General features: G+C 45.9%; 1 protein-coding gene across 1 annotated transcript; it reads left to right on the top strand.

Moving 5' to 3' along the window:
- Positions 1-4,473: 4,473 nt before the first annotated feature.
- On the top strand, positions 4,474-12,184 carry LOC311004746 (inhibin beta B chain-like; the record flags this gene model as incomplete). The annotated part of the gene is made up of 2 exons (XM_083996915.1): positions 4,474-4,888; positions 11,349-12,184. The coding sequence occupies 2 exons, from the start codon at positions 4,474-4,476 to the stop codon at positions 12,182-12,184; spliced, it is 1,251 nt and encodes a 416-aa protein (XP_083853041.1).
- Positions 12,185-12,896: the final 712 nt, after the last annotated feature.

The following is a 12,896-nucleotide window of genomic DNA, read 5'->3' as shown; positions in this document are numbered from 1 at the left end:
CTAAGAACTACGCTACGGAGGCTAATGGGATTTCTTGGTTTCCCTCATCAAACTCATCAAATACACAATCCAACAACTCCAAAACGCTCTAGTGGACAAGTTGTGACCTGCACATTCACCATGCTATGAGATAATAACACAACGTTACCAGACAGAGTTGTTTTAGAGGCAAATTCAGAGACATGAATACTCATTAGTATGTAGCTTACACAGTTAAAAATGTTTTACTCATCATTGATGAGCACTAACTGTATTTATAAACTACATACTAATGAGTATTCATGCATTATAAATGAATAATTCAGCATTTATTAATGCTTAATAGTGTGTACATATTATAAAGTGTTACAGAGTTTCCTTTTCAGTTTTGGGGACTATAGTTTTAAATAGCCTCAAAATTAATGTTTGAGATATTTGAGAGTTTTATTTTGAAAATTATGTGATAACAACATCAGGTTGGGTGTCTCTGTGATGATATATGACGAGATGGAGTTGTTTTCAAGGTAAATACAGAGACTGCTCGCAGAAAACCTTGCCGCCGACGGGAACGCGCATCAGTGGTTTTGCATGAATGTACCACAAAAACAACTCTGTCTCGTAACGTTCTGTTATTATCTCATAGCATGACACGCTAGAGTGACTGGGAACACCTTGAGATCCTCCCAGAAGAGCTGGAGAGGGGAGTCTGGGCATCCCTGCTCAGACTGCCTTGGATAAGCGGGAGAAGATGGATGGATGGTTTTCTGACACTGTGTACATAAGAAAATAACTTGAGATATTTATATCATTTTTACTTGCTGTGAATTTTTACACATATATTTTTAAACTCAAATAAATGATTTAAAAGAAACGCTGTGAAGTCATTGACAATTTGGTAAGCAGTTCAATATAATAGACAAAATAATGACAATGGTTTACATGACTTGATATATAGCTCTGGAAAAAATTAAGAGACCACTTCAAAATGATCAGTTCCTCTGGTGTTACTATTCATAGGTATGCGTTTGAGTAAAATGAACACTTTTGTTTCATTCTATAACCTACTGACAAAGTTTTTCACAAATTGGAAATAAAAAATATTGTCATTTAGAGCATTTATTTGCAGAAAATGGCAACAGGTCAAAATAACAAAATAAAATCAGGTGTTTTCAGACCTTGTATAATGCAAAGAAAACAAGTTCATATTCATTTTAAAACAACACAACACTACTTTTTAAACTTAGGAAGAGTTTAGAAATCAAAATTGGTGGAATAATCTCAATTTTTAATCGCAGCAGTGTTTTTATGTATTTATTTATAATCTTTCTTCCTTATTAAATATGATTTGGTTCAGGTGATCAGCTAAGTAGAGTGAGGTGTGCTTGTGTTGGAGTTAAATAGACATTGGAATCGATGGCTGCCATACATGTAGAGAAGCTGATTTATTAAGAACATTTTCTATTTTTTTTCCAGAACTGTATATGAACTAATCTCCATAGTTGAAGTAGACGATCACTGTCTGTAATGTGACCAGAGTAACACATGGTGGCAGCAGAGCTGAGCGGTCTGTTGGCTCTCTGTTACCTCACCAGTAGCTGCTCACCACCCAACAGAGGCAGTGAGATAAATCAGGCGCAGTGACTCATATGCTTGTGACAGACCAAGTGAAAAATGGAGCTGTGTCCCACCACACGCAGCCGCTCCACACAGAACTGCTGCCCTGTGTTTCCACACAGTGATCTGTTTCAGTCCAACCAGGCGCAATTCATGTGAGAGCAGACACTGTAAGCTTCACATGCACACAAACACTTTTATTATTAATTAAGCCAATGGTGGCTTCTCTTATGTTGTCACTGCTCGGCCACATCATATACTTCTACTTGTTTGTTTCAGTCTGTTTGCACAAAATAAAAAACAGAATTATTAGGAATTCAGCTGTGAAAGAAACAGACAAGGGTTAGGCTTTTTTTCTTCCTTCACACTAGTATCAGATCCACTGGGCATTGTGCATATAGATGCATAAAGTTAGTTATTATAATTACATGTACACTGTTACCCATAAAGTTGAAATAAAGTTTTTTTTTTTTTTTTTTTACCTCTTCTCATAAAATTATTGTGATAATTTGATGCATTATTGATAGAAAAAGCATTATCTTCTCAAAACTTTATTGATCAATCTCTTCAAAACACAGCAACATATCCATTATCAATATATGCATAAGGCAAGGCAATTAGCCCATTTTTACAAGCAGTTTGTCTCAAAGAGCTTTACACAGCATCATAACAACATCCTCTGGCCTTAGACCCTCTCATCCACTGAGGAACAACTGAAAGAAATAACAGGAGAAACCTCAGGATGAGAGACAGAGGAGGGATCCCTCACCCAGAATGGACCGGTAGGTGTTGTATACAGACAAGAAAACAGTTGGTAACACTTACTACAATAAGGGTCCCTTAATTAACATTAGTTAGTAAATTATTAAGCAATTTACAGATATATTAACAATCATTATTATGTTTTAGGATTAGGAAACACATTCATTAATGTAGCCTATTAGTAAGCAGTTAATTAATGTTTACTACTCAAAGTTAGTAAATCAATTATTAGGTAATAATGAAGGTTGAATAATGTAATTAGTTATCATTATACTCAGCATTAATTAACACATTAGTTTATATATTTAATAACTAACGTTAATTAAGGGACCCTTATTGTAAAGTGTTACCAAACAGTTTATAACATGTAATGTGGAATAATATGGAAGATAGGATAGTTGAGTCAAAAGGATCTGGAGGCAGCTTCCAGTGGGCAGGCTGGGTCATATACAGGGAAAACAGGGAGAGCAGGTCAGCTTAATGGGAGTATTGGTGGGAACACTGGTTCATGAGCAGGGAGAGCAGGCTGGTTTAACAGCAGGGTAAAAGGGAGGTAATGACGGCGGTGGTGGTACAAGTTTAACAGCCTTACACCTTCATATAGACTACAGTAAAATTTACCAACTTGTTGAATTCAATACAGTAAAATACTTTGCTAAGTAATTATCAAAGTTAATATCCCATTTGGTTATGTAATGGCAGGTCCCAGTCTGTAGATGGTGCTATTGCTCTGTTAATGTGGATGATAACCCGCCATGAACTCTCAACTGGAATTGCAGTTTTTTATTTCTAACTTCATCCAGATTATTAAACTAAAATAAACCAAAATAAAAAACCATAGAATATTGCATTTATATTTGTAATTACACATTAAATAACTTATTTAAATGCAATTGATAACATTATTATGTATCAGGTTACAACCTGAACAACTGACTTGATGAGGTGATTATGAGGCTTTAATATTTTTCTAGATTATGTTTTTTACACTGTGAAAGTGTGAATTTTGAATGGAACCTGATCTCCACTGAGTCAGGCAGCATCCACACTGAACCTGAGTTGTGTTAGACTTGTGTTATTATTAGTAGTATATCGATCATGATATTGTTTCACTATGTTGGCAAAAACAAACAAACAAAAAAAAAGCCAAAAATTGGGTAAATTATGCAACCTTCTCCCTTCTCCGCGCGTTACCATAATAAAACCTTGCTGCTCCATCAGTGGAGTCGTGGCTGTGTTAACGTAGTAGTCCCTAATAATCCGATGCGTCCAGTTGGTGGAAATCCCCACGTGGTTTCGACTCGTGTATAAAAACTTTGGGTGAGCGGAGCCCCTGTTGTCGTGATTGCACAGAGAGAAGAGGGTCTCAGTCAGCGAGCAGCATCTTTGCAGGACGCACCTTATAGCCAGACACACAGAGAGAGGGTGGTGGGGGGCGACACGGTAACCGAGCTGAACACACACACACACGCACACGCACCCACACATACACACACACTAAATAAATCCACGGGACCTGACCGAGCGTTGTTACTCTCTCTGGGACCGCAGCTGTGCGCAAGTGGACTCATTCTCTGTGTGTGGTGATTCTTTTTTTTTTTTTCTTTTTTTTTGAATGGGAGGACTGAACGCGTCTGGACACACCGACAGCTTTTTTTTTTCCTTTTTTTTTTTTTTTTTAATTTCAACTCATCGGTGAAAACAGTGTCGCCTCGTTTGTTTTGGTCGATTACACGTCTGAGCTAAACGTGCTGTGACAGAAGCGCGTCAATGATTCCAAACTCCCGAGTTGCGCCTCGCAATCCAGAGACATGAACTTTTTTGGGGGGGTTTTGCGCAGAGCATCGCTGGATGAAGTGAAATGACCACAGATAGTTAGCCTCTTGTATGACTTGCGGAATACAAAGCTTTTTTTCTTTTTTCCTTGGCCTTTCTGTGGATTTTCTTTTGTAAGTAGGCGTTTGACTTGGTGGAACACCGGTGGATGTCCTCCCGGAACTTTCACATGTTTTAATTGAAAGAAAAAAGTAGCTTTAACCTTTCAAGAGAGTGTGTTTCATGTTTTCATCCCGATCCTGAACAGCACCTGGGCTGTGACGTTAACTTCTAACTGCAAACATGAGCTTCTCCAGCCGGTTGTTGTCTTTTAGTCTAGTCGCTTATTGCTTCCTCTCCTCTTCCGTGCGCTGCGGCTCGGTGACCGGGACCGAGGCTCAGGCTCAGGCTCAGGCTTCCTCTCCCCAGGAGTCGTGCGCGTCCTGCGGCCTCAGGGCGCCGGATCAGTCGGAGCGGGTGAACATAGACTTTCTGGAGGCGGTGAAGAGACACATACTGAACAGGTTGCAGATGAGGGACAGACCCAACATCACTCATCCCATCCCGAAGGCGGCGATGGTGACGGCGCTGCGGAGGCTGCACGCCGGCAAAGTGCGGGAGGACGGCCGGGTGGAGATCCCCAGCTTTGACGGACAGGCCGCCCTCAACAACGAGGTGCACGCGGAGACCTCGGAGATTATCAGCTTCGCCGAATCAGGTAGTGATCAATAATTCAATTGCACACATCTAAACCGACCCCTGGGTGAACCCGTTCACCTTTTGACTGCGCTGTTAGAAACAGCAGTCTCATTCATTCACTGCACTCTGACTTGTATTTATTTAGTTATTTTTTAAGCGTATCCTTTGATAACCTACAGTATGGCAGAAAACATTATTTTAAACTAATCGGAGCCATAATCATCATTTCCATCATTTTATTACATCCCAGCTCCTACATCTGCAGCCAGTGGTCGGTGTTAAAACCTCCTGCAAATCAAAAAGAAATGAAACCAAAGAAAGAGTCCTTAAATTACCCCATGTGTTGTCTAGGGGATAAAAAGAACCTCTGAATCCAATTTCATCACTAAAGCTGTGCTCACACTCAATACTCCAATGTATAAAGCAGCTCTTTTAAATACGGACAAAGTCCCTCAATTGGCCATTTATCCCTTCCTCTAAGAATGTGTATCTAACTAATTCTCAGAAGTCCAAAGAGAACACCCTTTCCTCTCTCTTTTCCACACACACACCCACACCCGCTACGCATACACAAGCTTAAACACAAGCGCATACTCACACAACACAAGCCTGAAATCATCTGTGCCTGACAGAATCCAATAATTGTCAGTTAGAGCTGTGAGAACCGCGTCCCTGACACAAACTGTTAGTTTTAACAAAAAGAAAACATACAATTAAAGACACCAAAAATAGGATGTCTTAAAACACACGCACGCACGCACAAACACACACAAACACATACACACCATCCTGTCTTTTCCCATTGGCCCTGCTGGTACAATTAGCCTGAATGGACTGCTGGGTCCTGCCTTCCAATGGGAATGATCTGAGCACCCTCATGAAAAGGGAACAAAAGCCAGGCAATTATTATAAGAGCACTATGTGTTCCTGCTGAACACAACATGTCAACGTTAAAGAAGAAAAAAAAGAAAGGACAAAAAAGACGCAGAGAAAACAAAAGATATTGCTCAGAATAATGCATGAGACATTTGAGTCTGTGCAGGGTTGGATTGGGGGTGGGGGGGGGGAGTGTGGGTGGAGGGGTATGGCACCGGCGATGGCAGAGGGGAGGGAGGAGGAGGATGAGGAGGGGAGGGGGGGTTGATATTGTGTGTATGCATGTGTGTGTTTGTGTGTATGTGTGCCCATATTGCAATGTTGTAAAGAATGCTTTTGTCGCTCTAAAGGTTCGCTGGGCTCCTTTTTGCTTCTTCGTCTTCTTCGTCGTCCTCTTCTTTCTCTAGTTCCATTCTTCCTCACACCTTTGAGCATTTGTGTGGCATTGTACCACGGAGCTGGCTCTGGTCCCTGCTCCCTAGACCCCGTCTGCCTCCTGGCCAGCTGGCTCACGCCCCCCAGATCAGATGCTGCCAGCCGGGGCACGGCTCAGAGGCAAGGTCTCCAGAAAGCTCCGAAGCCAGGGGAGCTTGTCCCCCCCTGCTGCCACCCCCCTTAATATAAAAAAAAGCATGGGGAGCTCGGATTGTTGTTGTCAGTTTAGGACAAGGCTGGGTTGGGGAGAGGGGGGGTTGAGGTTGGCATATGTTTAGCCAACAGTGGGCCAAACCAATAGGTGTTTTTGTATGTGATGAACGGGGAGGTCAGTTCGGGCCCCCCCCCATCGCTCCCCGCCTCCCCTCTTCTGCACCCACGGTTTCTTATCTCCGGTTGCGGTGCCACAAAGGTACGCGGTCTGCCAAGTGGCTGCGGGGGCAGGTGAGGGAGTCGATGCCAATCTCCCTTCTCCCCTGACATGGTCCCACGGGTACCCGCTGAGGGATTTGGTGTCCCGTATCCACAGGAGCGGAGCGGGTGACACAGGCAAAGGGAAAGGAGGGTGGAGAGAGAAAGAGAAAGAGAGAAAGAGAAAGAGAGGAGGGGTGGGGTCGATGGAGAAGTTTAGATCGGGCGCTTCTTGATTGCTCGGCGTGGCCGTGTGGACCCAGTGAACCCGTGGCGAGTGGTCCAAGACGTGGAATTAAGACTTCATTATGGGAGGTCATTAACTCCGGCCCGGTTCCCCCCCGGAGGATCGGTTGGCAGGTTTACTTCAGGACACGACTCTTTCATGAAGAGCTGTCAGTCATGGTGCTGCTGGACCGGGTCCAGACAGATCCCACATTCACTCACAAGTGTGTGTTTCACCCACTGAGCCCTGGCTGCCTCCTCTCCGTAGCTTATGATACTAGAAATGATTCATTTAAAGGGACAACGAGGAGTTTCGGAAGGCGGAAGTGTTTTCACACTACATCTCCTATGAGCCTCTGCGCGCATGGTGAAATTCTTGAACTGGCGCAAGACGGACGGACGAAAGCGAAAACATTTGCCAAGAATGTTTTCAAATCAAGAACGAAAGTTGGAGGTTGGAAGACAATCAGATACCGTCGTAGTTCCGACCATAAACGATGCCAACTAGCGATTCGGCGACGTTATTCCCATAGACCAGAGGGGCATCTTAAATGCAAATGAGAGTGACTGAGGCATCCTGGGTAATTTAGGGGCAGCGCCCAGCATCCCTCCATTGAAAAGTTCAGTCTAACTGGCTTGACAAACTAACTAACAAAAAGTTGGCTATTAACAGGCTACTTACAGACAACACTTAGCCAAAACCTACCTGGTGATTGGACCAAATACGTGTAGATGTCCGGGTAAGAAACTTCTGGCCACTGTGTGGGATCACTGATCCAGTTAGACTGTGGGAGGCTAAATGGGCATACCGTTTTACCGTAGATTAATTAATTGTAATATTTCAGGATAGCGTGAACGGTCGGTTTCAAGGAGGGTGTCAGAATAGTTATGAGACATAGTGCTACAAAAGAAACAAAAAATAAAACATTCAAATTGATTGTTAGTTAGTCTACGCTCCATCAAAACACACAAAGCCACTGAGTGCAGACCTTAGGGAATTTAAAAATGCCAGGTGCTGCCCCTAAATTACCCAGGATGCCTCAGTCATTCTCATTTGCATGAAGATGGCGCTCTGGTCTATGACCCGCCGGGCAGCGTCCAGGAAATGCTGGTCGAGCCAACCACTAAATAATAATATCAAAATAACGATAAAGACAAGACAATATATTCATTGAAAATGGATCCATTAACACGTGTAGGTAATGTAGATAGCAAAAGCAAACTCCTGGGGTCTCTTTAAAGTGTCTCTGTAGCAAAGCTCAACGACAATAGCCCCCCCCCGAAAACTCCCATCATCTCCATCAGCTCCGCCCTCCCATCCTCTCCACCTCATCGCCCCTCGGTGGAATTCTTGAAGAGCTGGCCCCCGCTCTCCCCCCCCCCCCAGCCGGTTACGTGCGCACGCCAGAGCCACAAACGCTCAGCGCCGAGCCCTTGTCCTTTTCCGCGCCGTGTGGTCTTTGTCGACAGAAGCTTTGAGTAATGAGCTCTAAAGGAGGAGCTGCCCTGCCTGCCTGCCCTGCCTGCCTGCCTGCTTCCACGGCCTCTTCCCCGACTCGGTGGCGCAGGTGGAGACACGCTGAAGCAGCTCTTTATCCTCCCCGAGCCCACCCAGGTGTCTCGCCTGCTGATACTCAACAGGCAACCTTTCCACTGCGGGGTCAGGCGAGGCGTGTCGGGGCCAGCTAACACTGGATGAGCAGAACAATTCCCTCCTTAAAAGGATCTGGGAATAAGTTGCTGATGTACGTATATGTACGGCCTCGGCCCCCTGAACTCGCCCTTGTGATTAAACGTGTTACAAAACCATACAGAGGTGATGCTGGAAGCGCACGTGTCATATACGCACAAGTAGCAGCATGTGATGGTGTATAGTGTTATAGTATGTGTTTTTTCAACCAGCTCCAAAGTGATGCTGAGATGACATCAGATCATCAGCTGTAGCTGTAACATACTTGAAACTTATCTTTCCTTAATTCCAAAATATATCATGTCCCTCCTCTCTTTGCATTCAGGGCCAGTTAGCTACGAAGCCGTCACATCTTTGTTACTTCGCTGCTTCGTGTGCCGTTCCGCTCTCTGCTCCCGGCTTCATGGAAAACCTGTCAAGTGTGACGGTGTATTGGAGCTGAAACAATCAACCAATTAATCAATCAATTAGTTCAATCAAGCAGTCAGCTGTTCATTTTTTTTTTTTTAAATTTCAAGGACATGTGCCAGACATCTCAGTGTGCCAGCTTCTCAGTCGAGGATCTGCCCTCGTTTGTTTAATATGACAGCGAGTTGGAAATCTTTCATGATTTCCAGGGATTTGAAAGACTAATTAATCAGTATTGAAATGAACTACTTTGGTAACTCTTTACAATAAGGGTCCCTTAATTAACGTTAGTTAGTACATTATTAAGCATTAAACTAATGTGTTAATTAATGCTGAGTAATGCATACATAATTATAACTAATTACATTATTTAACTTTTAATTGATTAACTAACTTTGAGTAGTAAACATTAATCAACTGCTTACTAATAGGTTATATTAATTAATGTGTTTCCTAACCCTAAGTTATACATAATACTGATTGTAAACAGTTAATTAATGCTTAATAATGTACTAACTAACGTTAATTAATGGACCCTTATTGTAAAGTGTTACCATTACTTTAAATGGAGAGCAGATACTATTATGATAACATCACCAAACATCCTACACTGCAGCTCTTTGGGGGAAACTAAAACCAGAAGGACACAAACAAGCAGCTGAGCTCTGAGATTCATGGTCAGTCTTATTCTCCCTGCGTTGTTTATCACGGTGACGCCGGTGTCGGCCCCGTTGCTGCGCGATGCCTCTTTTTTTTTCTAAGCTCGGAGCTGTTGAGGCAAGTAGGAACACACAGACACACTCGCTGAATGAAGGTGAGGTTAGTTACTTGTAGCCCTGAGGGGCCTTTACAACAGTTGCCGGTAAGAGCTGCAGCAGCTTTTTTTTTTTTTTTTTGTAAAAAGAAAACTTTTGTAAATACTTCAACCCATGGGCTTCGGTGCATACGGAAGGCTGATATTTGATGTATTGCTCACCGAGGGCATGGGCGTGTGTCGATGCATAGGTGGATGCAAGCCAGCTGACAGAGAGCCGGTCTCAACAGGTCCCTGTGTGAATGTAAAGCCGCGGTTTACAGGAGGAAGAGGGTGTGAGGCGCCCTTAAAGAGGAGGAGGAGGAGGAGGAAAGGGGGGGTGGGGGGACCCGTCTTTGGTGGCCACCTGTTGACACTGACACACACTAATCAGTCGGCAAACAAAGTAATTTGGCCGCTTTCAAAGGGGCGCTGCTCCCGCTTGAGCAACATTGTACCCAAAATCTCCAGAAATAGAAACCTTTCAAGTTACCTCAGGGTAATTTGGAAGACATCATTAGGGCTTAAGAAAAAAGAAATAGCACTAGGGGAGAGCCCATTGCCACCTTTTAGACACCCGGGATCTCTTCATTGTGGCACTGTGGAAAAGTGGCCAGTGTCATGTAAATGGCTTTTATTTTTTTGCCTCATCATGCTTTTTTTTTTTTTTTTGCCACATGCTTTTTTTTTTTGCCACAAAGCCACGTGTTTCAATGCCGGGCTGCAGCGCGGCTGTCTCCCAGTGCCTCACAGGGGGCTTTGTGCTGTCACTCTCAGGGGTGCTTACACTTGGAAGGAGGGGGGGGGGGGGGGGTGGGGGGGTGGGAGGGGGGGGGGGGGGGGGGGGAGAGGGGTGGGGGGGTGGGGTTCAGGTTGGGCACCACCAGCGGCGAACTCGGTGAACTCCGCTGGGAGCGCTTGGCCACGTCCGTCCGCCTCTCCCCACCTTTTCCCCTCGCATCCTTCCTCCTCCGCTGCTTCGTCTTCTTCCTCTCTGTTCTCCTCCCTCTCTCACTTCCCCCCCCCTCCCCCTCCCTTTTTGGCCCTGTCACTTACAAAGCTGGTTCTTAGGGCCAACTGGGTCTGATCCCAGAACTGGCCTGTCACAGCTGGCCTATCAGGAGCTCCCGCAGAGGTCACCTGACAAAGTGATTGAGGGAGAACAGAGAAAACAAGGGGGGAAAACAGATCTTTAAAGACAAAGCCGTGCCCTTCTTGGAGGGAGGGGGTGGTGGGGTCGGTGGGTGATGGCAAGGGGAGGGAGGGAATTCTACTTTCTGAGCATATGCTGTGTGTGTGTGTGTGTGTTTGTGTGTGTGTGCGCCAACCACCCTCTCTTGAAATAACAGAAATGCGTTTGATATCAAACACACGGTCCACTTACTGGACAGGTTCCAGTGCTTTTAGTCACGTCTCATGGTCTTCAGCAGATGATGTCATTGATGTGGTTAAAAGTGTCCGTTGACCTGTGGTGAACTCTGCCTGAACTGTCCTGTTTCTGGCACCAGATCTGATATCACGTTGCTCAGATGTCATACTTTTGGCACATAACAACTGAGACAAAAAAAGTGTTTTTCCTCTGTGTTTATTATATTATCAGACTGATAATAAACCGTACTGTGTTTGTCCTGTCTCTTACAGATGGACACTCCTCCAAGACCGGCATCTACTTCCTCATTTCCAACGAGGGGAACCAGAACCTGTACGTGTCCCAGGCCAACCTGTGGCTCTACTTCCGCGTGCTGCCGGGACCGGAGAAGGGCCTCCGGAGGAAGGTGACGGTCAAGATCCATTACCAGGAGCCTGGGGCTTCAGGCACCGCGGAGGGAGGCCCGGGAGGAGGCGGTGGTGGTGGCGGCGGTGGCGGGGGAGGAACGGCTCGCTGGACCCTGGTGGAGAAGCGCGTTGATCTGAAACGCAGCGGCTGGCACACCTTCCCCCTCTCCGAGGCGGTGCGGGCCGTGTTCGGGAAAGGCGGCCGGAGGCAGGACCTGGAGGTCCACTGCGACGGCTGCGACTCGTCCGGCGTGTCTCCGGTGCTGGTCGACCCCGGCGACCCGTCCCACCGGCCCTTCCTGGTGGTGCGCGCCCGGCAGGTGGACGGGAAGCACCGCATCCGTAAGCGGGGACTGGAGTGCGACGGCACCAGCGGGGGCCTGTGCTGCCGGCAGCAGTTTTACATAGACTTCCGCCTCATCGGCTGGAACGACTGGATCATCGCGCCGGCCGGTTACTACGGCAACTACTGCGAGGGGAGCTGCCCGGCGTACATGGCCGGAGTGCCGGGGTCGGCGTCGTCCTTCCACACCGCGGTGGTCAACCAGTACCGCATGAGAGGGATGAGCCCGGGCTCGGTCAACTCCTGCTGCATCCCCACCAAGCTCAGTACTATGTCCATGCTCTACTTCGACGATGAGTACAACATCGTCAAGAGGGACGTGCCCAACATGATCGTGGAGGAGTGCGGCTGCGCTTGATCCGGCGCCGACCGCCGCTTCCCATCATCTGAACTACCAACCAGTCAGAAAAAAAAGGCCTTTTTGTACAAACAGGACGTTATTGTACGGTACACATATACAATATAACTATACCTACTGTATGTGCATACATACATACAAACACACACACTGGCGCAATCTAGCAAACGCAAGTGTCAGTGTCGCGCCCGCTTGCACGTGCCTCGATCGTGCGAGCAGCGTGTTATTATGTCGGACTGCAGCGACGAGCTCGCCGCCGCCGCCGCCGCCCATGCAGGGTCCGGCATCCGGCCGGCGCTGGGATGAGAAGGGAACGATTACTATCACCAAATGATACTTTGCTCTAGTTTTGCCATTTCTAGTCAAAAAATAATGGCTCATCATCTCCTCTTGAATGAAGATAAAAAAAAAAGAAAAAAGAAAAGCGCTTAAGGAACGTGACAGGATCAGCCAGCGACATGATTGGCTTCCTCCTCCCGCCCTTCGTCCCCTTTTCCACACACACACACACATGCTCCCACACTGCTCCTCCTAAGTACTTTTTAAGCACATGACAGACTTTTGTTTTTATAAAGCACTGACAATTCATCAGCTTATACAATTCAGAACACCAGCACTTCGCTACTATGCCGACAGACTCAGTCTGACTGTCCTCTCTGGTGGAATTAGACCAGTAGCTCTTAATGCCTTGCAGGATTAAACACTCGGCAGC

This window comes from Trachurus trachurus (genome assembly GCF_905171665.1).
Source record: "Trachurus trachurus genome assembly, chromosome: 21".
In the NCBI taxonomy this organism is placed as follows: domain Eukaryota; kingdom Metazoa; phylum Chordata; class Actinopteri; order Carangiformes; family Carangidae; genus Trachurus; species Trachurus trachurus.
This window is presented reverse-complemented; position numbering and strand designations above follow the sequence as displayed.